We start from the raw sequence: 24,220 nt of genomic DNA on the forward strand, positions 1-24,220 counted from the left end.
ACGTCTCCTAGTGCCCTCCTGGAACCTGGTCCTGAAACCTGCAGAACATCATTTGTGTACATATTATACAATAAATCATTTATTAACTTTCACCATCGAGTCAGTAATTGTCACCTGCAGCCTTATCATGAAACACGATAATTCTCAAAGATGCTCAAGATATTTAGTTTGTTTTGGGTAGATTTGGATTTCAGATCGTCTCTGTGCTGTGCATTTTTGCCACAGCGCAATAATAATGGGCTGTAAGGGGTTGTAATTAGAGCTATTGCACAGCCCTCTCTCTCTTTCTCTATACTGCCTCTGTTCCTCTCTCTCCCCCAATTTCGATCACAGTGTCTGCTTTGTCTTTCTCACCTCCTGTCTGTTTTTAACGCGTTTGGTGGAGTGAGGCTGCCTCAGAGGTATTTGACACCCTCCAGCACATTTTTGAGCAGAGCTTTAGAAGACGCTTAATTGCAACTTGCTTCAGTCCGCTTCCCTCCAGATGTCTGAACTGCTTCCGAACATCAGATTTAATTTTTTTACCTTAAGGTGAGAACGTTAAGCACAAAGCGGCACTGTGCTTTTACGCATGGAGGTTGGAATCAGTCTGACATCAACGCAGAACTGCCTTTCAAGATGCAACCGAGTACATGAGACCTTTTAAGGGCTTGAAGAAGGGCTTAAAAGGAGAGCAACGATGCGAGGCACTGAGTTGCTGCTCGGTTACTTTCTGGTGAAAGTTCTGGTGTGTGACGCGGAGGGCGAACTGGATCAAACCGCGGATCGCTTCATGATAATAACGGGGTTTAACGAGTCAGCAGAGGGGGAGAGCGCAGCCACAGAAAGCCCGCACACGGAGGACAAGTGCCGCGGCTATTACGACGTAATGGGTCAGTGGGACCCGCCGTTCGTGTGCAGGACGGGCAACTACCTGTACTGCTGCGGCACCTGTGGCTTCAGGTTCTGTTGCGCGTTTAAAAGCTCCCGGCTGGACCAGACCACTTGTAAGAACTACGATACCCCGCCGTGGATGATGACCGGCAGACCTCCACCAAAAGTGGACGTGGCGCTGGAGTCAGCCAAGGATAAAACCAACCTCATCGTCTATGTCATCTGCGGGGTCGTGGCCATCATGGCACTTATAGGGATTTTCACCAAGCTCGGTTTGGAAAAGACGCACCGTCCTAACAGAGATATGACAAGGTATGTAACTCGCAGCTTGAGGTGTGTGTAAATAAATTTGATTATTATCAAATTTACCAAAACAATATTTTTTATGCAGAAATCTTATGGCCATGTTTTGGCCTGTGCAATATTTGAAAAGGCTGCTTAATTGACAGTTGTCCAACAGACAGACATTAACAGAGGGCGATCCACCAAGGTCATTGCTATAGAAGCTGACAGTTCATAGTGCTGTTTCCAAGCACATTAATGGAAAGTTAAAAAGAAAGGAAAACGTGTTGTACAAAAAGGAACAGGGATAGCCACTGAGAAGATTGTGGAGCAATGGCCATTCAAGGGTTTGAGGGTGATTCAGAAAGCAGCTTGCAGCTGGAGTCAGAGCTTCAAGAGCCACCACACTAGACTGTTTTAAAGCTGATTTTATCTGTAGCGCCACATGAAACTACGTCTTTGCGAGAGAAAATATTAGCATTTAAAGCAACAAAAAAACAGGTTTTTGAGTGGGCAACAGTGTCATTTTGGAAACAAGTTGTGAATTTGAAGCTTTAATGTCTCCTAAAACAAAACAAATAATAAAAAAAATACTTTTCTACTTTTCTGGTGTTCAGTCAACAATACTCACCAGGCATTTTTTTTTAACATGCCAAACTTATTTAAAAACAGATTTCTCAAGAGAGGGAAAATGTTGCATACCTACAATGATGAGATACATTTATAGATTGTTTTTGTCATACCAGTTTGTTAAGAAAAGGCTTGTTTATGACACATGCAAGCATTTATTTTTTTAACTACACACATAAACAGTGAGTTATTATTTAGCTCATGGAATCTGCCAATGGATATGATGACTGAATATTACTATAATTGATACTGCAAATCTATAAAAACAAATTGCATCATAGAAATTCACGTTGTTGATGCAGACTGCAACAAAATAATATCCTTGATGAGGCAAATTCAAAAGAATCAGAATTCTTTATAGCATTCTAGAAATTGGAATAAAAACATTATAATTCCTTATGACAGGACCAGTCAGGTTATTAAATGGTCTAAAAAGTAAAATTTGATGGGCAGGCCCTGGGCGGATACCTGAGTAACTCCCCAGGCATGATGCAGTTTATGTAAGAACACAATTTGTCATAAGGAATGAACAATAGTTCCAACCTAAATGTTTTTAGTTGTCATTATTCTAAAGTAGTCGGGATGCCCAACAACATTACCATCAGTGAGGTGGAAAAACACATTTTTGAATCCTTTCAAATCACAGTTTGGGATGGTTGGCATCTTTGTTTACTTCCAGGCAACTAGACTGTTTGAGCACCATGTTTAAATATGAACCCATGTTATAAATATGATGGGTAACATATATTTAAAGCTCTTCAGCAATCTGACAGACGGTACTGGCAATATTAATGCTGTGAAACAGCTTTCATAAAATAACACATTTGCGACCACTGATTATTTCATACTTATGTCAAAACACCTGATATTTATAAGTTGACTTACCCCAAGTGACAGACTTGTCTGGTATGAAGCTTTATTAGGAACAAAGAGGGTCAAAAGAAACGTACAGTTGAGTTGCATTATATAAAATAAAGGTCATGGAAAACATAGACCTTTTTCCATAGGATATAATTAGGAATGTAGCAGCCAGTGGTGCTAATCACATGCATTTAAAAAAGTAATGATCAACTTGTGAGATCAGTTCAATAAAAGCAAGACTTTTGGCAGCATGCTGGTCTGGAACATACAGGTTTGTGTTAATACAATGTGCCAAGTGGGAAAGACAACAGCAATAACCTTAAAGGAAGAACTGTTGCTGTGCATCTATCTTGGATAGGTTATGAACCCATTTGAAGTCCAGCATTTACAATGAAAATTATTATTCACAACGTAAAATATTAAGTACAATTGCCAGTCTTCCCAGGATTGGACGTCCCAGCAAACTCACCTAAACATCATACTGTGCAATGCTCAGAGAAACTGCAAAAGCCCAAAAGTCTCTGAAGGTTACAGTTAGCATGTTAAATTTTAATGTATGGGTAGTTTGGAAAGGTTTCCTTGAGAGATGCTTTTCTACAAAAAGAATATGGCAGCATGACCTAGGTTTGCTAAGAGTAATCTTAAACAAATCAATGCAACAATGTTTTTTAGACATTTGCTGAAAACCATAACACTGCATAACAGCACAATCACCTTATATCAACTGTCAACCATGGTCATGGAATGCTAATTGGGCTTGTTTTGCAGCCACCGGGTCTCAGCACTTTGCAGTCCTTGAATCAACCATGAACTTTTCTGTGTACCAAATATTAGAGTGTCAAAAGGGAGGCCATTTCCAATAGAAATTTGATGGTCTTCATTTTTATTTTTTTTGTGCTGGGCAGCACAAACATTGTTTGTGTGTGTTTTTACAGAATGATAACCTCTCTCAAAGTATTCTTTATCTTTTCAGAGCTCTTGCACACGTGATCCGCCATCCTGCTTCAGAAGATACAGATGACATCGGACTGAGCCAACACTATGAGAACCTACAAACGAGACTGACACTTGACAATTTCCGTAAGTAGCCCCCCACCCCTCACAAAGATTATAAAACAACATCGAGCTCCACTAAATATATTTGTTTGGGAATGTTCATGCTATTGGGGCTGTTGACCTGTAGTTGCTTCTGATACTTTATTTAAAAAAAAAATCAATTTAGGCTAAGTGTGTTTGCATCAAAAAGTAGACTTTTTTAGCAAAACGAGCAAGAAATTTCTTGTTTTATAAAAATGAATCCATAACCTGTAGTTTAGTTTAATCTCAGCAGCTAAACAAATGCTAAAATATGTGAAACAAGTGTTTTTAATTCGAAATGCAGATTTAGGTAAGTAAAGCTAAACACAGGAAACATAAACTCAACTTACTTTGTACAAGTTTTGTAAATATAAAGCCAGGTTTCCTCAACAAAATTAAACTAGGAAGCCAAAAAATGGTAACAGGCTGGTTTAATGTGCTACTTCATTTTTGTTTAATTCAATTTGAATTGTTAGGGTTATGATTATTGATTAATTAATATTCATCAATAAATATAATTAAAAATCATAATTTGAGAAAATCAATTTCTTAACCAAAAATCCTAATTTATGATTCGAAACCAGAGACGTCTTCTGGTGTTGTAACTGTGGCTCAACGCCTTTGATAATTACAACCATTAAATACTCTGTAATAATTGATAACTATTACTAGATGTCACTGTTTAATCAACCGTTTCTGCCGAAACGTTGGGAACTTTAACCTTATTTTCACTGACAAATCACTCTTGCACAAAATAAACACAAACGCCTTCTCTTTATCTATGTGAAATTTATTAAATCAGCAGCCTGATATACCTCGCTATTCCGATTCAATAATCTTCACCTAATCAAACATGCAAAGTTCTACACAGAAGGGTAAAAAAATATCTAACTAAACAGATAAAACAAAACAGCAGTGGGTGTGTATGGAATCAAACCAGCAGTTATGGCAAACAAATGAAAATGTGACGCGGAGTGGAGTTTTGGGAAGCGGCCCGCCAGAAGGTGCAGCTCAGCGGGACACGGGCGGTCATAAAACCCCGAAACAAAGTTGTAAGCTCAGTGCACAAAAAGGATCATAAACCTTTTTGGCGGCAAACCAGTAAAACATGAAGTTGAAGACAAAGAAAATGGTTGATTTTCACCATAAGGTTATTATAGCAGTCCAGCTTCACACCGCACCTGCGCTCAGGTGTTCGAACAGTAAAAACACAACTTGTGAGACTCGGCAGCCTCCGAAATTCAACAGCAGTCAAGTTTCAATAAGATGTTGCATGCACATACAATTCAGAACACATTAGACTATAAGTGGCGATTCTACATCGCACTAAAACCTCCTCTACCCTGCCCATGCTATTCCTAATAATAGGTAAATTTTACTTGTCGTCTCCTCTGAGCAAATGGAGAGGGGGGGGGGTGAAGTGTTCCACGCGTCCGCGGATACTCAGCAAAGCAGTCCGTTTTCTTCCTTGGTGGCCTCTGTGGCAGAAAGGTAGAAAAATTATGACGGACTGTCACTAGTCGACTGGTACAAAAAGAAGGAGGAAAAATTGCGTCTTCTTGAAAACTCCATGGTTTTTTTGGTTACGTGTTAAACTCAAGTCTTCGATCGGTAAAGTTGAAAACTTACAAGCCTTCTTATTCCTGTAAGCTTAATTCGCTTAGTTTTCTCGTTGGCCAACGAAGGAAAATGAATGAAATCCACTTGGGACCTCTTCTCCAGAATGCTGCTTCAGTTGCGTGGTAACCGCGTCTAGGTCCCAAGCTGAAAGCATGGTGGGCCATCTCATATTCTGTTATATAGTTGACGGTGGCCTCAGGGCTGCGACGCCCTCGTCCTATCAGCCGTGGTGCCCCCCGGGACTTGTAGGAACAGACTATCCTGCAGTACAAAATGGCCGATGACGTTGGAAAGGCATAATGGCATTGAGCAACGTGCAAATGGTCCAATATTCAGCAAACAAGTGGTCCAACATTCCCCCCTAGGTTCAAAGGGTGAGATGAATTGCGGTCTTTGAAGCTACTGGGACCATTCTGTTTTTAGCTGAACAATCAGTGATCCGTGGCGAAGCAAAACAACAGGAAACCGTCTCTGTGTTCCTGTTGGCAGAAACGGAGGTTCACCATTCAGTTAGTTCCTCAAAAGCCTATGATTGGGCAGGATAGAAGTTAGCCTGGGCAGGGCTAAACTCTGACTAACTCATACCTTTCTATGTTGTTCAATGAGAAAATACAAGACAATACATTCATATCATCATTACATTCTTTTGATCATCAGCTTTGGTAACCCTGAGACAAAGTGAAACAACAACAAAGAGATACAGTACATATATATGTATATATATATATAAAAACACTAAATCATGGTTCATAGCTTATTCGTCCAACTTCTATTAGGCACTGGAACCTGACTGTGTCATTGGCAAAGGCGGTGCTATGAACAGTGGGGGAATGAATGTGAGGGAATCAATCCTGGCCTGTAAACGCTTAACTTGCCTGTATGCGGTGTGTTATCTTTAACCAAACCAACGTTTACACCGGTTTAGGGTTAAACCATTAGCTCTTCCAAATGATGATGGGGTTTAATATAACTCCTGTCTCTAAACTATCTAGATGCATGCAAAAAGAGAGAGAAAATAATAATTGAATTGCAGTACCTAGGCTATAAGCCAGGTGTGTTTGTGGAGGTTGCAAGGTGTCTGCTGTGCTGGACTTAGGATTTTCTCTACTAAGTGCAGCAGGTTAAACATCCTTGGATGTAGACCCGGGTGTCATGAGACATTGGAGGCCAGTGTGCCATCTGTTGGAGGGTGTTGAGTGTGGCTTTGTAGCTCCTATGGCTTCCTACAGGAGAGTAATGGGCGTAGGTTAATGTGACCCCCTTTGGTCTGTTGTAACCATGGTGAAAGCATGGGAGAGCTGTTTGATGCCAATCTGCACACTGGAGGTGCACACTCTGTTTGTCTTAAGGAGAGGGCGGAACCTGTCTGCTAAAAGGAGTGTGTGCTTGTGTTGTGCCTCAGTTAAGAGGGGATCTTTTTGGCACAAGCGGTCATACAGCTCTCTACTGGTTGATGAATTCTCCAGGCAGAATGCTAGTAGCACTTCTGGTATGAACAGGGTTTCCAGGTGTACACCTTCCATCACTTTGGGGTTGTAAGTGTTCACACCTGGGTTCTTTAAAGAGCAAAGCAATGCATGACTGCATCTGGGAGACGTTTTCTGGATGGTTGGGTGCAGCTGTGTCTCAGAGGTGCCCATGACTGGCTCTGACGAGGGCCTGAGAGGTTCTTTGGGCTCCTCTAAGCTGGTGACTTGGTTGGTCACACAGGTTGGTGTACTGCTTGCACCCAGTGGATTTGGCACTTCCGCCTGGACCCAGAGTTGGTCCTGGTGGCAGTCAATGAGTGGGGCCAGCCTGTCCAGTAGGTCCTGGCCACCGAGAAAAAGGTCTGTGTTCAATGTGCACATACAGATGGGGTACACCAGAGTCATGTGTGATTTCCAGGTCCACCCAACTAGTGATGCATGATCTGTCTTGGGTGTGGCTAGTGATGCTTACATCACAAGCTTCGGCCTGAAATGGTTCATTGAGCGAGAGCATGGCTCTACTCACCTCCTAAAACAAGACCGAGAACATCAGGCTGATCTCTGATCCCTTTTTAAAATAGAAACTCAGTTGGAAACGTCCTCCTATAATGATCAGACAGTATAGATGACGTGCATGTCCATTTTGGTTTAGTTTACCTGAGAACCTTAGAAAGATGGTTTGTGGTGTTTCTCCTGGAGAGGTCCCAAGGGGTACTTGGAGTTTCCCAGGTTGGTCTCCCAATCCGATCAGGTAGACTCTGATGGCTGTGGAGACTGGGTCCACGCCTAGTCATGCTGACGGGGATTTTGGGTCTGGTTTAACTGGAGGGTCGGGTTCCTGTTTCCAGGGCTGTGGTGGCATGGTGTCCTGATGCACCGCTTCTGTCACCATCTTACGTAAGGCCTCCTCCATCTCTTTCCCCATAATCCCTTCTGCGTGTCGGTTCCATCCTTTACCATCAGGTTTACCTTTAGGCTCCACGTGATGGTCAGGTCGTCTGTTCGACAGGAAGTGGTCCGGCAACTTTAACTGTGGTTGGTATTCAGTACCACCCCTCCGGTCCAGCTGACCAAACCTACGTTGTTCCCTGAACCTGTTCTTAACATGGGTCCTGGTTGAAGGCATTTCCTGATCTTCCAATGCAAGGCTGTTCCTTTCTGTCTGTATCTGTAAAACCCTAGCCTCGCCCTCTGATCCCTTGGTTGGGCGAGCACGTGTTTCCCACGCCATCTGAGCAGATTTCTGGATCTCTTGCATGCTCATGGTCTTTGTTCTGCAATACATAGTAACATTGTATCGCACTTTCATGAAGGTTGTGGAGGAACAGGGATTTAAAAGCATGTTCCTCCTCAATGCCGGGAGCATTGCGTCCTCGGATGTAAGCAGCTCTCAAGCGCCGGTAATACTCCCCGGGTGCTTCGCTTTTCTTTTGCTGGATAGTGAAAGCCCCAAGTGTGGCGGAGGCCCGGTCCGTGTACACAGAATATTCTTCCCTTAAAGCTTCGCAAAGGGTTTTTTTATCTTCCACCTCAGCCCTAGACCCTTCTGCTTCTACATGTTTGCCTTCAACCATATCAGAAGATGCTGATGCTTCCTTTGGTTCCACCTGTGTGTCTCAAGAAGTCAAGTGAAGATGCAACTGGAGAGACTGAATCGGAATAAGGCTGCAGGTCCAGATCATGTCAGCCCTAGAGTCCTGAAGGCCTGTGCAGAGCAGCACTGTGGGATTCTGCAGCACCTCTTCAACCTTAGCCTGGCCCAGAAGAAGGTTCCAGTGTTGTGGAACACAACCTGTCTTGTTCCAGTACCAAAGAAAACTCACCCATCAGTCCTCAATGACTATAGACCTGTTGCTCTGACATCCCACATCATGAAGGTCCTAGAGAGACTCCTGTTGGCCCACCTGAGTAAGCAAACAGTAAACCATCAGGACCCCCTTCAGTTTGCTTATCGCTGTGGAGTTGGAGTTGAAGATGCCATCATACACCTGCTTCAACAAACCCACTGTCATCTGGACAAAGCCAGCAGCACTGTGAGGATCATGTTCTTTGATTTCTCCAGTGCATTTAATACAATCCAACCTAATTTGCTTTGTCAGAAACTCCAGAAGACTCAGGTGGAGGCCTCAACAATCTCCTGGATCAAAGACTACCTGACAAACAGACCACAGTTTGTGAGACTGAAGGGTTATGAGTCTAACCAGGTAGTCAGCAGCACAGGAGCACCACAGGGGACTGTACTCTCACCATTACTTTTCACTCTGTACACCTCAGACTTCCAGTACAAGACAGACTCCTGTGATCTGCAGAAATACTCGGATGATTCTGCAGTCGTGGGGTGGATCAGAGATGGACAAGAGTACAGGAAGATGGTGGACCGCTTTGTGGCATGGTGTGGAAACAATCATCTCATTTTGAACGTGACTAAAACAAAGGAGATGATTGTAGATTTTAAGAGAAACAGGAATAAGTCAAAAACAATTTCTATCATGGGAGAAGACGTTAGGTCCTTTGGTGTTTGCAGCAAGATGCTGCAGATCTTCTATAAGTCTGTTGTGGAAAGTGTGATCTCTTCTGCCGTCATCTACTGGGGAAGCAGCATCAGAGCCAGGGACTTAAAAAAGCTCCACAAGCTGATAAAGAAGGCTGGCTCTGTTCTGGGGACTCCTCTGGAACCTCTGGAGATCATTGTGGAAAGACGGATTCTTCATAAAATGAAGAACATTATGGAGAACCCTGAGCATCCTCTTCATGAGACTGTCCTACAACAACAGAGTGTCTTCAGTCAGAGGCTTCTTCAGATCTGCTGTAAGACAGAGCGCTATAGGAGATCCTTCCTGCCCACAGCTATCAGCATTTACAATGGCTCTTTGAAGAAACCCTCATAATGAGCTACAACAACATTTAATTTCCCTTTGGGATTAATAAAGTATTTTTGAATTGAATTGAATTGAATTGAACTGAATTGAATAACGGTCTCGGACTCCAGGGGTCAGGCTCTCCATGAAAACATGGACGCTCCTGGATGTTGTCTTCCAGATGAGCTTCAGTTTTTCCCGTGCTGATGGACAGTACAAATCTAAAAGACAGCGTTCAACTTCCCTAAGATAATCATCAATGTTTGATTCTGCATTATTAGGATCGAAACGCTCTATGTCTTTGGCCAGAGACTCAAGCTGGCGGGTGCGCAATCCACTCTCAGGGATTGGTGCCGGCCCATCTGAGTCATCATCTGAGAGTTCACTCCGGCTGCACTCAGGGTGTGTCAGTGCATCCCGCTTCATCCTTGGGGGAGGCAGTGGAGGCTGCTCAGGGTACAACGGTGGGCCCTGTGCTCCCCGGACTCAGGTCCTGGGCCGCGGTTGAGGGCAGTAGGAACCACCGGAATCCCAGGGGCGCCTCTCCTGTCGCCTTGGTGTAGGTGAGGGATCGTAGAAGACCGTACTGCGAGTCAAGTTTGAAGGTTGCTCGCCTCTAAACCTTGAACTATTTACTCCTGCTGGATCCACAGCCAGCTATTGTTCATGGCTGCTGATTACAGTGGGGTGGGGCATCTCACCACTCAACCTATTCTGACTATTTACACCTGTTCTGGCCTCGGTGGATGAATGGGGAACCCCATGAGCCTGGAAAGGTAATCTCTGGAGAGCAGCTTCTACATCCCCCAGATCTGACCTGCAGATTCTCTCAGGGTATCGCAGGTATGGCTCACCTTCAAAGGTTTCAACCTGTGAGGTGGGTTTCTTTTCGCCCCCATTCCTCCAGGGATGGGGGAGTGGCCTGGTTACACTCAATTGTCTTCAACCTATTTCCAACTTCTGTTAGTTCACCTCTAAAGACATCCACCATCTGCAAAGTATCATTCAGCTCGAACTGCAGTTTAACACGCTGGTCAACCTCCAACAATAACCTTCGCTGATACAAAAGGAGTGAGCTGTCCTAACACATCTGAGACCTGTCTTTTGGTAGCTTTTTAATGACTTTGAGCAACTCCTGAATCGTGGCTTCACATTGCTCAATGCCATAATCATTGAGACCTTTACGCTCCTCTGGGGATAACAGAATCAATGACCCAATCACCTCTTGTGCCTGCAATCCAATGGGGTCCTGCGACATACCCACATCTCCAGCTGCAGACTGGGATGTTTCCACCATCTTTGGCTAAAATGCACAACAACAAAGCTGTTCAGCTCTGACGACCACTAAACAATTAGCAGTAGTACAAACAAATTGGACTGCTCAGTTATGTATAATTGCTAAAATCAATTAGTGATACAAACAATCTAAGCTGTTCAGTGATTAAATGATGGCTAAATTAATTAGCAGCAACACAAACAGACTAAGCTGTTCAGTGATTGAATGATAGCTAAATTAATTAGCAGCTACACAAACAGACTAAGCTGTTCAGTGATTGAATGATAGCTAAATTAATTAGGAGCAACACAAACTGACAGCTGTTCAGTGATTAATGATGTACTTAAAATGGGTGCACAGGTTTGAGTATTCACTGTGGCTTACCGTATGCTTTACTGGAAATAATCAAGCACACACAACACACAAGGGAGGAAAGAGAAAAACAAACAAAAGAAAAAAAATATTTTTTCTTGAAATAGCCCAAAACCAACTTCAAAATGAAATTTTAAAAGTGGGAAAACGAAACGAAAACATTCAATGCTGTTCTTAGTTTCAAATAAATGTTAGTGCTGCCTAATATGGATCATTTACCTTCTAGTTGGTCTACAAAGTTAGACAACTAAGTTCGTTTTATGAGTCAGATCAAACATGCTTCACACAATAAAACCCAGCAAAACTCTTAAATTTTATCCAAAAGTGGTAATGAATGATCAATAACTTCAACTTTAAACTTAAGTTGGGCCGTCCCCTGGACCTCCTTCCGGTGGGACGTGCCTGGAACACCTCCCGAGGAAGGCGTCCAGGAGGCATCCGGTATAGATGCCCGAGCCACCTCAAATGGCTCCTCTCGATGTGGAGGAGCAGCGGCTCTACTCAGAGCCCCTCCTGGATGGCCGAGCTCCTCACCCTATCTCTAAAAATCCCTCATGAGGATGAAAATATCGAGGCACGTGACGTCACCCGGTATGGCGGAGCCGGGGTCCCACCCTGGAGCCAGGCCTGGCGTCGGGACTCGCCGGAGAGCGCCTGGTGGCCGGGTTGCTCCTCGCGAGAGGTCAACGATCGACTTTGTTGTCGTATCATCAGACCTTCGGGTGAAGAGAGGGGCTGAGCTATCCACTGATCACCACCTGGTGGGGAGTTGGATCCGCTGGAGGAGAAGAAAGCCGGACAGACTTGGCAGGCCCAAGCGCATAGTGAGGGTCTGCTGGGAACGCCTGGCGGAGCCCTCGGCCAGGGATGTATTCAAATCCCACCGCCGGGAGAGCTTTGACCAGATCCCGGGGGATGTTGGAGACATAGAGTCCGAGTGGACCATGTTCTCTGCATCTATTGTCGATGCTGCTGCCCGTAGCTGCGGCCGTAAGGTCTGCGGTGCCTGTCACAGCAGCAATCCCAGAACCCGGTGGTGGACACCGGCAGTTAGGGATGCTGTCAAGCTGAAGAAGGAGTCCTACCGGCTGTGGTTGGCTTGTGGGACTCCTGAGGCGGCTGACAGGTACCGTGAGGCCAAGCGTGCTGCAGCCCGGGCTGTGGCAGAGGCAAAACCCGGGCCTGGGAGGAGTTCGGTGAGGCCATGGAGAAGGACTAACGGTTGGCCTCGAAGCGATTCTGGCAAACTGTCCGGCACCTCAGGAGGGGGGAGCAGTGCTTCGCCAACACTGTTTATAGTGGGGGTGGGAGGCTGCTGACCTCGACTGAGGACATTATCGGGCGGTGGAAGGAGTACTTCGAGGATCTCCTGAATCCTGCCATCACGCATTCCGTGGTGGAAACAGAGGCTGGGGACTCGGGGTTGGACTCTTTCATCACCCAGGCTGAAGTCACCGAGGTGGTTTAAAAGCTCCGCGGTGGCAAGGCTTCGGGGGTGGATGAGATCCGCCCTGAGTACCTCAAATCTCTGGATGTTGTTGGGCTGTCATGGTTGACACGCCTCTTCAACATTGCGTGGCGGTCGGGGACAGTGCCTCTGGACTGGCAGACTGGGGTGGTGGTCCCAGGGGACCGGAGGGTGTGTTCCAACTACAGGGGGATCACACTCCTCAACCTCCCTGGTAAGGCCTACGCCAGGGTATTGGAGAGGAGAGTCCGGCCGATAGTCGAACCTTGGCTTCAGGAGGAGCAGTGTGGTTTTTGTCCCGGCCGTGGAACACTGGACCAACTCTATACCCTCTACAGGGTGCTCGAGGGTTCATGGGAGTTTGCCCAACCGGTTGTGTTTTGTGGACCTGGAGAAGGCATTCGACTGTGTCCCTCGTGATGCCCTGTGGGGGGTGCTCCAGGAGTATGGAATCGGGGGCCCTTTATTAGGGGCCATCCGGTCCTTGTACGAGCGGAGCAGGAGTTTGGTCCGCATTGCCGGCACTAAGTCGGACCTGTTCCAGGTGCATGTTGGACTCCGGTCCTGTTCATAACTTTTATGGACAGGATTTCTAGACGCAGCCAAGGGCCGGAGGGGGTCTGGTTAGGGGACCAGTGGATTTCGTCTCTTCCTTTTGCAGATGACGTGGTCCTGCTGGCCCCCTCTAGCCAAGAACTACAGCAGCCGAGTGTGAAGCTGCTAGGATGAAGATCAGCTCCTCCAAGTCCGAGGCCATGGTACTCGACCGGAAAAGGCTGGCTTGTCCTCTTCAGGTTGAAGGGGAGTTCCTGCCTCAAGTGGAGGAGTTTAAGTATCTCGGGGTCTTGTTCATGAGTGGGGGAAAAATGGAGCAGGAGATCGACAGACGGATCGGTGCGGCTGCCACAGTAATGGGGGCACTGTGCCGGTCCGTTGTGGTGAAGAGAGAGCTGAGCCGAAAAGCAAACCTCTCAATTTACCGGTCGGTCTATGGGTCATGACCGAAAGAACGAGATCCCGGATACAAGTGGCTGAAATGAGCTTCCTCCGTAGGGTGGCCGGGCACTCCATTAGAGATTTAACACTTGTATTAGATATTATAATTCTGCACTACCATACTAATAATTTGTTTATGTATTTTAAGCAGTCAACAGTCATGAAATCTTTAACTGAAAATATTAGAATGTGAACACCTGATTTCCTCTTCTGAATTTTTTTATTGAATTCAGTAATGGAAAAACAAAAACACCCAATCAAAAATCCTGCAGGCTGGTGAACGCATTAGTCATGCCATCAGAAATCACCAAGCACAGACTCTAATTACGAGTGACAGCCTAGAGCTCTTTCTCGGTCAATGCCAAAGACTACGGCCTCATGCCTTTTAGCTCAGCCTTGTTCTTTCATTCATCAACATGAACGCCTACACACACCTACAGCGATGTACACATGCAGCGTTTCTTTTTTTCCTAATCTACCCTGCCAATCTTCTGAAGAGTCTCACATGTGACAAATCCCATCTGTCCTATAATAACATTACACTGAAAAACTGTTTTTTTTATGCATAGTCAAGCAGCATTTTGTTTTTGACATTATTTAAAACAATAAAAGCCCGTATGAACATCATTCAAAACTAAAGGATCTTTGAAATGTTCTGCTAATTGTTAGGTTCAGTGTCAAGTGGCAACTGGAAAAAAAATGTAGCTGCTATTTTTAATGATAATAATAATACATGATAATCGTTGGAAACAGTGGTGCAGTTGCTGCTCTTGCCTTGCAGCAGGAAGGTCCTGGGTTTGAATCCCGGCCAAGGGTCTTTCTGCAACCAGTTTAAATGTGCTCCTTAAGCATGTGTAGGTTCTCTCTGTGTTCTCTTCCACCCACAGTTCAAAAATTTGCTTGTTAGGTTAACTGGTCTCTCTAAACATCCCTCAGGAGTGAGTGTGTGTTTGCATGGGTGTTTGTACTGTGTGCCTCCGTTAGGGCAACACAAACACACACAGGGATGGACTAGCGACCTGTCCAAGGTGTACTCCACCTCTTGTCCAATGACTGCTGGAGGTAGGTGCCAGCAGGCATAGAAAATGGATGGATGGACAATAATAAACTGTACAGACGAGATGTGAGTCAAGTTTTCCATTTACAAATGATCAATAAAATGACCTAAAGACAAAAGTACTGACTATGGTAAACACAAACAATATTCACCCACATTTAAGAATTTCGAAGAGTTAAGAAATAGAGAATTTTGTGATCTTGACTTTGAGAGCCAGGAACTATTGAAGAAGAGAATTTGGTTTAAATGGGCTTCAGTGGTACAGGTGTTCTTTTGACAGCAATCCTACGAAGGTTACAAGGTAAGATGATATTTTTTCACACATTAATCTCTGCTGTACAGGTGTGCTTTCTAAAGATAAAGTAGTAAGCAGTAATTTTTTTTTCCAGATGTTTTAAAGCAGTGACTGAAAGGCTTTGTTTAAATCCTTCTAGAATGGGCAACTGTCCTTGGAACACCAGTAATTCAGGTTTTATGAGCCTTTCCAGTTCCATCATACTTAAATCTTACAGGATACCTGCTTACATGGAGCAGTTGTGAAGCGGGTTCTCTTTTTGCCCTGGGAGTCCTGGGAGTCATCCAGAGAGAACAAAGTCTTCCTTCATTGCCATAAGTTCACAGATGTATGACAGCCCATTTTCTCACCTCTAAATGGAGATGTATTACTGCTGCATAACCTCGGATAACAACTGAGAAAAGGATACTGAATAAAAAGTCTACATATGACTCCATCTCTAGAGAAGATAATTACATTTCGCCGATGGATAAAGTTCAAAATAGGCTATTTGAACATCAGAATCAGAATCAGAAAAGCTTTATTGCCAAGTACGTTTTTGGAAATACAAGGAATTTGTTTTGGCGTAGTCGGTGCAATACAATACAAATTAAACAGTATAAACATATCTACAATATAATATAAATATATATGCACAGTTTTAAGTGAGTGAGAGTAAATATAGAGCAGTATAAGATGCAAGAGCAATACAACAGTGCAGGTGATCATTGTGCAAGCATGGCAATGCAAGTAAAGCAGGAGTCCATGCTGAACGTTAATGTAACGCATAGAGTTACAGGTTACGGGTGTCCTGTCAGCAAAAACAGGGGGGGTGTGGGGGAAAGGGAGAGTGTCAGGGTGGTTTCCGGGCTTTGTTAACCAGGCTGGTGGCAGATGGGAAAAAACTGTTCTTGTGGCGTGAGGTTTTGGTCCGGATGGACCGCAGCCTCCTGCCAGAGGGGAGTCTCAAAGAGTCTGTGACCAGGGTGGGAGGGATCAGCCAGAATCTTCCCTGCCCGCTTCAGGGTCCATTGATATATAGTTGATTTGTGGCTCCCTTCCTGATGGTTTGTGATTAAAAAAAAAAGGTTTAAGCTAAGCTATCATTACAATTACAGCTGACTAATTACTTGCAACCATTGAAGTACAAAGAAACTTAATCTTCATAGTAGTGTAAACACTGATACTGCCTGTGATTTGTGCATTAACTCACACTGAATTTAGAAAAATAATGTAAAGATGTGCCAGTATATCTATGGCAGATAAATGATTTTTTGTTAAATCTGAGCTATGCATGGGCCAGTGAACTTTCACAATATCATAACCTTGAAAAATACTAGTTTCAGTGTATTAACACACACAAAAAAAAAAAACTCAAACCAAGAATGTATGCCGTGAACAAATGACATTTGAAACTTCTCATGTTTTTTTTTTTTTTGCTTTAAATTAGAATTTTGTCTCGAGTCCCAAAATTACTTAATGAAGCGAAACATTCCTTTTAGCCATTGTAATAAAAATAGTAGCTGTAGCCTTTTCTTGTAAAATTTATACAAAGTGCAATCAAAAAGTTAGCATACTAAATTCAAATTCTTCATGAGAGCCTTCTTTTAAACATTTGAGCACATTCTTGTTCCGACTTTACCGAGGTTCCCCTTTCGGTCTGCTAAATCAAAAGGGGAACTGTTGATTCAAGTACACTTTAATTGAATTTAAAGAGGAACTGTGTTAAAGCTTACTCACCACTGCTCTAATCCACCTATGAAAATAAGAGCAGCAATGGTCATGAGATGTAAAGGTAAACTGGTATCACAGACAGCAGGAAAGCATGAATCTGTGGGTACAATATGAGCCAAGCCATTGGATAATCTTACACTTTCCGTTTGTGTACTCTGCAGAACCACCTTTCACTGCACTTGCAACTGAAATTATTTTGGGGTCATGTCCCTACCAGCTTTGCATGTCTAAAGATAGAAATTTTGCCCATTCTTCTATGCAAAATAACTGAAGCCCTGTGAGACTGGATGCAGAGCATCTGTGAACATCAGATTTCAAGTCATGATTCTTTGTTGGATTTAGGTTTTGACTTTGACTGGGCCATTCTACCACATGCATAAGCTTTGATCTAAACCATTCTATTGTAGATCTGTCTATATGTGTGGACTTGTTGTCCTGTGTGAAAGTGAACCTCCAACCAGTCTAAAGGTTTTTAGCCTCTTACAGTTTCCCCACAGGAAGACACTGCCACCACAGTTCACGTTGGGCGCTTAGGGTGATCTGCAATGTTAATTTTCTGAAACATATAGCAGAAAATGTTCTGCATGTTGGCCAATAAGTTCAGTTTTGGTCATATCTGACTAGACAACTTTGTTCTACCTGTATGCAGTGTCGCATAGATAGCCTGTAGAAAACTGCAAACAAGACATCTTTTTCACCAATAGCTTTCCTGGCAAAGTATTTCATAAAAGCTAGGTTTGTGGAGTCCAAGTGATAGCTGTCCTGTCAACAGATTATCTCACTTGAACTGTGGATCTCTTCTTTGATTAATGTTCTCCTTGCTCAGCCTGTCAGTTTTTGTGGATTGCCATATCTTGATAGGTTTCCAGTAGTGCAATACTCCATTTTTGGAAGATGGATTAAACAGTGTTCTGGGAGATGGTCAAACCCGGGGAATTGTTTTATAACCTAAAGTTGTTTTCAAAATTCTCCACAACTTTATCTCTGACTTGCCTTTAATATTTTCCAAGAAACCTTTAAGGCCTTCTCAGAACAGTTATATTTATGTTGAGATTACATTACACTCAGGTGGACTTTATGTAGTTATCAAATCAACTTTAGAGGCAACTGATTGCACATTTTTGGGGGGTATCACAGTAAGGTGGGCTGGATTTACTGTATATGCACGCCAAACTTTCAAATTTGTTTTTTTTTTTGTAGAAAAGTTTGAAAACCATGTATTATTTTTCTTCCACTTCTTTGAGTTGGTTTATCAGAAAATAATGAAAATAAAAATATAAAGGTTTTGATTTTAGTATTTGGAAAAGATTCAAGTAGAATAAGGGGCAGTATTTGAAGCAATGAATCAAAATAGCAATCAGCATGAGGATCCTGACATAGAGCTTGAGCAGATTTTATTGGGAAACAGCAAAATGGCCAAGATACATCTTATGCACAATGCTCAGATGAATGCTGGTGAGTTCTCTCTGGTTCCATGATGGCAGCTCCATGCAAATGCCAAAGTGATCCGTAAAGGTATGTCATGGTTGGGTGTATTACAGTACCACTGTGTATTCTTAAAGGAGCTTAAGTGTGGACTGTTTACCATTTGTATATACTATGCAACAAACTTTTTTTGACAAATGCCTGCACAAAAATATCCATTCCATATAATATTTTAACAATATATCTAAATTGTTAGACAATTGATTAAGTAAGTAACCTATATATATGGTACATATGTATACAACATAAACCTTGAACACAAATCTACTCTTTCAAGTGAAGAAGTTCTAAACTCAAACAATATTGACAGGAAGAAAATGGAACATCTTCATCACTAACTTGAAAGTAGCTTCCTTTAAATAACAGTTCCGAGTGTTAACTTGCTTATTTTCTCCATCACCCATGGAGTCTTTAACCTTACAAGTCTCCAAGAGTGGCTTACTTTTTTTCCACCCAGCAGCTGATACAAAAGTTGCACTGGTACAGATGTCACGCTGACGACACTGTCGGATAAATATTAAAATAATTCATACGCCAGGACAAGTCAGGCTACAAAAAGGTCAGATGTGACAGAAAATATAATAAACATCTTGTCTAAAGTGTTTGGTAGATGATAGTTATTTAGGTAATTTAGTTTAGAAATGTATACAGTAATTCTGACTGTAACTGGAAATAAACTGCATAGTTTACAAATGAGGTTTTCTGGAGATGACCCAAAAATAGTTTTCCAAACAAATAACTTGCATAGAGTGAAGCTGGATGGAGCCTATTTAGATCTACATGCACTACTAATTTTATTTTAAAATCATGCATCCAAACATTTTGGCAAATATGTAATTACAGAATAACACACTGGGTAAATCAAATTAAAATTGAGTATTGTATCCTAAAGAGAATTTAAACTTTCATCTTGAAGAGATCACACCAAACGAGAGCCTGTGTTCATGGCCCACTTAGTAATGAAATGGAAACAGGTCAGTAAACTCAAAATATAACCTGAAAATTTAACACAGATAGACAGGATGTCGGTTTTTAAATAAAAAGGTCACAGTCGCTGGATTCTTTGTAGCAAAATCTTTGGTTTGGGAGATGTTGATTTTATTGATCAGATATCAAACAACTGTTTATACTGCATTGTTGGTCATGCCACTTCAGAACTGGAATGGCTTTACAACCTAGAGTTGCTCTTTTTGCACCAAAGCTAACACCATCTAAAGTTAATTTAAGTTGTGTGATGCATTTAGAATACAAAAAACCCCACAAATGTGATACAGAGACTGTGTTTTGAAAAAGGAAGGCAAGCTGAGATGGGCATTCCCTATGTAGTGTATGCCATTGTAAGCTTTGGATAATGATGGAAAGAGGCTAAAATTGGTCGTTAGTCGTAGGTCAGTTGTATCAGCTTCTCTGATACAACAGTATAACAGACAGCCTTTGTCACGGTGTAGTGAGAAAGATTTGTTAAAAATGTCCCTACATTATTTTGTAAGACTGCATTGATAATTTGAGACTTTCCAGTTTAATTAGCACATTATTAAAGTTTCTTGCTGACCAAAGGGGAATAAGAGCCTAATTAACCTATTTTTTTTTATTAACGATCTGTTTTTAATCAGAACACTTTTTAGACCAAAGATTTTTGGACTCGGTTTCTTTAAAACTTTGTAAATGGAAGCTATCAACAATAATAGTGAGACACTGATGGTTGCTGTAAATTAACTAAGTGGGACCTCTTCTTATACTACAGGTTGCCTAAGCGACACCATACAATACCATTTGCTAAAACAAACCCTGAACACATTTTGCTTTTTTAGAGAAAAATTTGAACAGTTCCTTTTTTATACATTACCACATTGTCTATTAGTCCATGACAAACACCATGTTTGTGTACAAGGTGGTCCATAAGTGTAACTGGTACCAGTCCACCTTGCACAAAAACGTTTATGATAAATTTTGGAATAATTATTCCTGTGACATTATGTCTTGAAAAAGACATAACTTGCAGGACACTGGCCCTCAAGGACTGGAGTTTGACACCACTGCTCTAGGAGGTTGGAAAGGAGGTTCCAGACAATCTTTTAACCACTGATTTAGGAAGAGGAGTATGGCTTTTGTTCTGGTTGTGGAACAGTGGATCAGATCTTTACCCTAGTGGAACTACAAGAAGGGTCATAGGAGCTTGTTCGTCCAGTCCACACATGTTTAGTGGATCTGGAGAAGGCTTAGGATTGTGTCCCTCAAGGCATTTTGTGGGGTGTTAAGGGAGAATATGGTACTGGAGTTGTTTTTATGACCTATCTAGTACTGGTACAACAAAAGCAAGAGCTGTATCCACATCTTTTGTATAAAATCAGTGCAGATTGGATTCCACCCGGGCTGTTGCTTAACTGTTGATCAAGCTTGATGTTTAGTCCACTAAGAAATGTTTTTTGGGGTCATCAAGACGTTTTCCCTAAATCATGAAGAAACTGTATTGCCATGCAAATAAGTTGTTTAGCTCCTACTACTGCATTGATGGCCAGATGCAGTTTTTAATGGAAAAATACAACTGTTGCTGTACAAATGTTTGTTTTCAATGTCTGGTGTCTACCTCTGCAGCAAGCCCATAGTAGAAAGAAATTATTATTTGCATTATAAGTCTTATCATCATTGCAATGCTGAAAAATTTTATTGCAAATCAAATATTTTACCTGGTATTGTGCTTTTTGCAATTTGAAATGTTCCACTAATCTTCATTAAACTGAGCAACGAGAGGACACTCCGAACATCTGTTCCTTCTTTCACGCCAGGGAGGCAGGAAACCAGCCCATTTGCTGTATACCCCTTAATTTACCAGATGTCTACTATAGGATTAGTTCAGTGCAATAAAGACCAGTCAAGATTCTCCAGCTGCATCTCAAAAGAAGCCTTCTTTAGAGAAATGTGACACCGTCAAGTTAGAAAAATGTAAACCTTGAATGCAAAATTTGTGGTATAATCAGTTTTAGTTCTACAAACACCAGAAATGTTAGCGGTTGTTGTGCTAATGACTTATTCTTTTCTTATTTTAGACCACAATCAGATGAACAATGTGGCCCAATCTCCAACTTTAGTATGTCAGCCATATCCAGCAGTGGGACAGATCACCAGTCCATATGAACAACAGACACCCCTCAAGGATCTCAACACGTACAACACTCTGAAGGCTGTGGGTAAGAAGTAGTTTTTTATGAGAACAAAAACAGCAGTTGTGATTTATCATTTGATATAATTAAGGAGAAGTTAAAGGCTTCCTAAGAACATTTTGATACCTAATTAATATAATTATCTGCATTACATATTGAGTTAAACAAGTAAACTGTAAGTACAAACAGTTTATTTTAAGCCTTGGAGTTGTGTCTTTCCTTTGCAGCAGTTCTTGTAAATGATTGCAGAGTCCATCAATGTCAGCATGGAAAGAAACAGAGAGCTTATTTATAGTAGCAGGTTTGTGCTAAAATTAAAAAGTCTGTTGTCAAGAAGCATTTGTACAAAAGATCATCTATCTCCATATCACAACATGGCACTAAATTACAGTTTCTTTTCCTTTTCATATTGTACATTTCGAGCTATATACACAAAGATGCAGAAATTAAAATATCAATGAGATTCATATATAATAAAATAACTTTACAGAACACACTTGTTTCAACTACCATTATAAGCTAAGAAAAACAGTATCAAAGTATGCCGGGAATGGATTTTGGTCACCATTAAAGCAAAATGCTAGTCTTTTTATGGATTCTACCTGAATATAAACCCTGTTTTTCTCAAATCTAATACACTGATTACAGTCATCATAATTCTTTCTGTAAACTTAATCAAATTTTGCAAGCTTTAAAAAGTTCACACAAGCATCTCATTTATCCTTGTTGTCAATCCACCACAGTACCATCATGCAAACTGATTAGAAAGGAAAATGTTAAAAGTCCTGATTATATCAGATAAGCATATGTCAGGATGCAAAACAGTGTAAACATTTGGGATAATTTAAGCTTTAAAGAATTAAATAATTAAATTCAATTAAATAATTCCTAAGGTTTTGCTCACATGGTGTCAAATTTTCCACATGTTGTCATGTTACATCCACAAACATCAATGTATTTTACTGGGATTTCATTGTGTAAACCAACACAAAGTAGTGCTTAATTGTGAAGTGAAAGGAATATGATACATAGTTTTTCAACATTTGTAATAATAGAAATTTGAACAGTGTGCCGTGAAAGTATTTAGTCCTTCTGAGTCAATACATTTTACAGCAGTTATAGCTGCAAGCCATTTGTAGATGTGTCTCAGTTTTGCACATATAGAAAATATTTTTTACTTATTATTCTTTGCAAAATAGCGTAAGCTCAGTTGGACTGGAAGGAGAGCATTTAGGATGATCACTTTTTTTTAATTGTGCCACAGATTCTGAATTGGATTTAGGTCTGGACATTGGCCATTCAGACAACCAAAATGATTGAACTAAACCATTCTATTGTAGCTTTGACTGTAGGGTTTTAGTCTCACTGGAAGGTGAACTTTCACCCAGCTTCAAGTCTTTTGCAGCCTATTACAGATTTTCTTCTAGGATTATCCTGTTTCTTTTTGCAGATGGTGTGTTCACGTTGTAAGTTTTCTGCCACGCATAGTGTTGTGCATGTAGACAGAATATGTTTTTGTTTTTTTTTCTCATCTGACCAGAGCACCATTTAAATTTTTAGCAATTCACCATTCTTGCTGATCTTCCAATATGGGCCAAATTTGTACAATAAGTTTTCCGTGTTCAGATGATGAATTGAACACAGCTCTGTGAGATGTTCAAGGCTTGGGATATTATTTTATAACCTAACCCTGCATTAAACTTCTTCACAAAGTTAATCTCTTTAATTTCTGCTGTGTTCCTTGTTCTTCATGATGCTGTTTGTTCACTAATGTTCTATGACAAACTTTTAAAGGCTTTCACTGAACAGCTGGATTTATTCTGAGATTATAATAAACACAGGTGGGAGTAAAAGGGACCAAATGCATACAAAAGCCTTTAGCCTTTTATTAGTAAAAAATGTTAATTACATAACATCCCAATATATAAAACTAAAAGCTTGTGACTGTTGTGCAACAAAATGTGAAAAAGTTCTAGGAGCATTCATTTTTTTGGAAGGCACTGTTAGATGTGATGCATGGTTCAATTATTGAAGAATGACAGCTGAACAATAACAATCTCATCTTATTATTTCCCCATTTTTAGCAGAGAAAGCAAATGACAAGTACCAAACCAACCGCAGGCAAGCGATTGAGATGACAGCCAAGGGCAGCCTTCCCATGGAAAGTGTGGATATGGAGTCAGAACCTCCAAATCCTTACAGCCCACCAAGACAGCACTCTATGAAGCACAACGAACACAAGTACAAAAGCCACAGGAGCCACAGCTCCCAGTCACTGTCCCACATCTCCAACATAGCAGTCAGCCCAGGGGGGCTGAGATCCTGGCAAAGCAAAGACATGCTGGGACTCCGACAGAGCTATGGCCAAAAGAAACCCGGCATCACAGAGAAAGAGCTACACAGCTCCCGCTACATGCCTCCACAACCTTACTTTGTCACCAACAGTAAGACAGAAGTGACAGTATGAGCGTCTGTCATCTTCAGGCTGAAAATAAGACCGAATTTATATATTTAAAAAAACTGTAAGTGCTGCCGATGAGTGGGGCAACATGGACTGTACTAAGTGCATCTGTTTTTGGAGCGAGCAGCAAGATGCCATCTAAAGCGGTGATGGGGCCCTGAGTCTGTCATTGAGCCTCTTGGGGGCACTGTAATCAAAATGTCGTCTTTGATGCTCATATAATCTCACTCTACTAAAGATGCATAAATTACCTATCACAATGTTGG

The 24,220-nt window shown here is 41.9% G+C and overlaps 1 protein-coding gene across 1 annotated transcript; it reads left to right on the forward strand.

Moving 5' to 3' along the window:
- Positions 1-378: 378 nt before the first annotated feature.
- Positions 379-24,177, forward strand: LOC124862562 (protein shisa-9B-like). The gene is made up of 4 exons (XM_047356546.1): positions 379-1,185; positions 3,620-3,726; positions 21,380-21,520; positions 23,578-24,177. Exons 1-4 carry the CDS (start codon positions 680-682, stop codon positions 23,958-23,960), a joined length of 1,137 nt encoding a protein of 378 aa, XP_047212502.1. The 5' UTR covers positions 379-679; the 3' UTR covers positions 23,961-24,177.
- Positions 24,178-24,220: the final 43 nt, after the last annotated feature.

This window comes from Girardinichthys multiradiatus, chromosome X, assembly GCF_021462225.1.
Source record: "Girardinichthys multiradiatus isolate DD_20200921_A chromosome X, DD_fGirMul_XY1, whole genome shotgun sequence".
Lineage (NCBI taxonomy): Eukaryota > Metazoa > Chordata > Actinopteri > Cyprinodontiformes > Goodeidae > Girardinichthys > Girardinichthys multiradiatus.

Coding starts and splice junctions, on each gene's coding strand:
- LOC124862562 (XM_047356546.1), top strand. CDS start 680: ATGCGAGGCACTGAGTTGCTGCTCGGTTACTTTCTGGTGAAAGTTCTG. Junction 1,186..3,619: donor CCTAACAGAGATATGACAAG/GTATGTAACTCG, acceptor TTATCTTTTCAG/AGCTCTTGCACACGTGATCC. Junction 21,521..23,577: donor CAACACTCTGAAGGCTGTGG/GTAAGAAGTAGT, acceptor CCCCATTTTTAG/CAGAGAAAGCAAATGACAAG.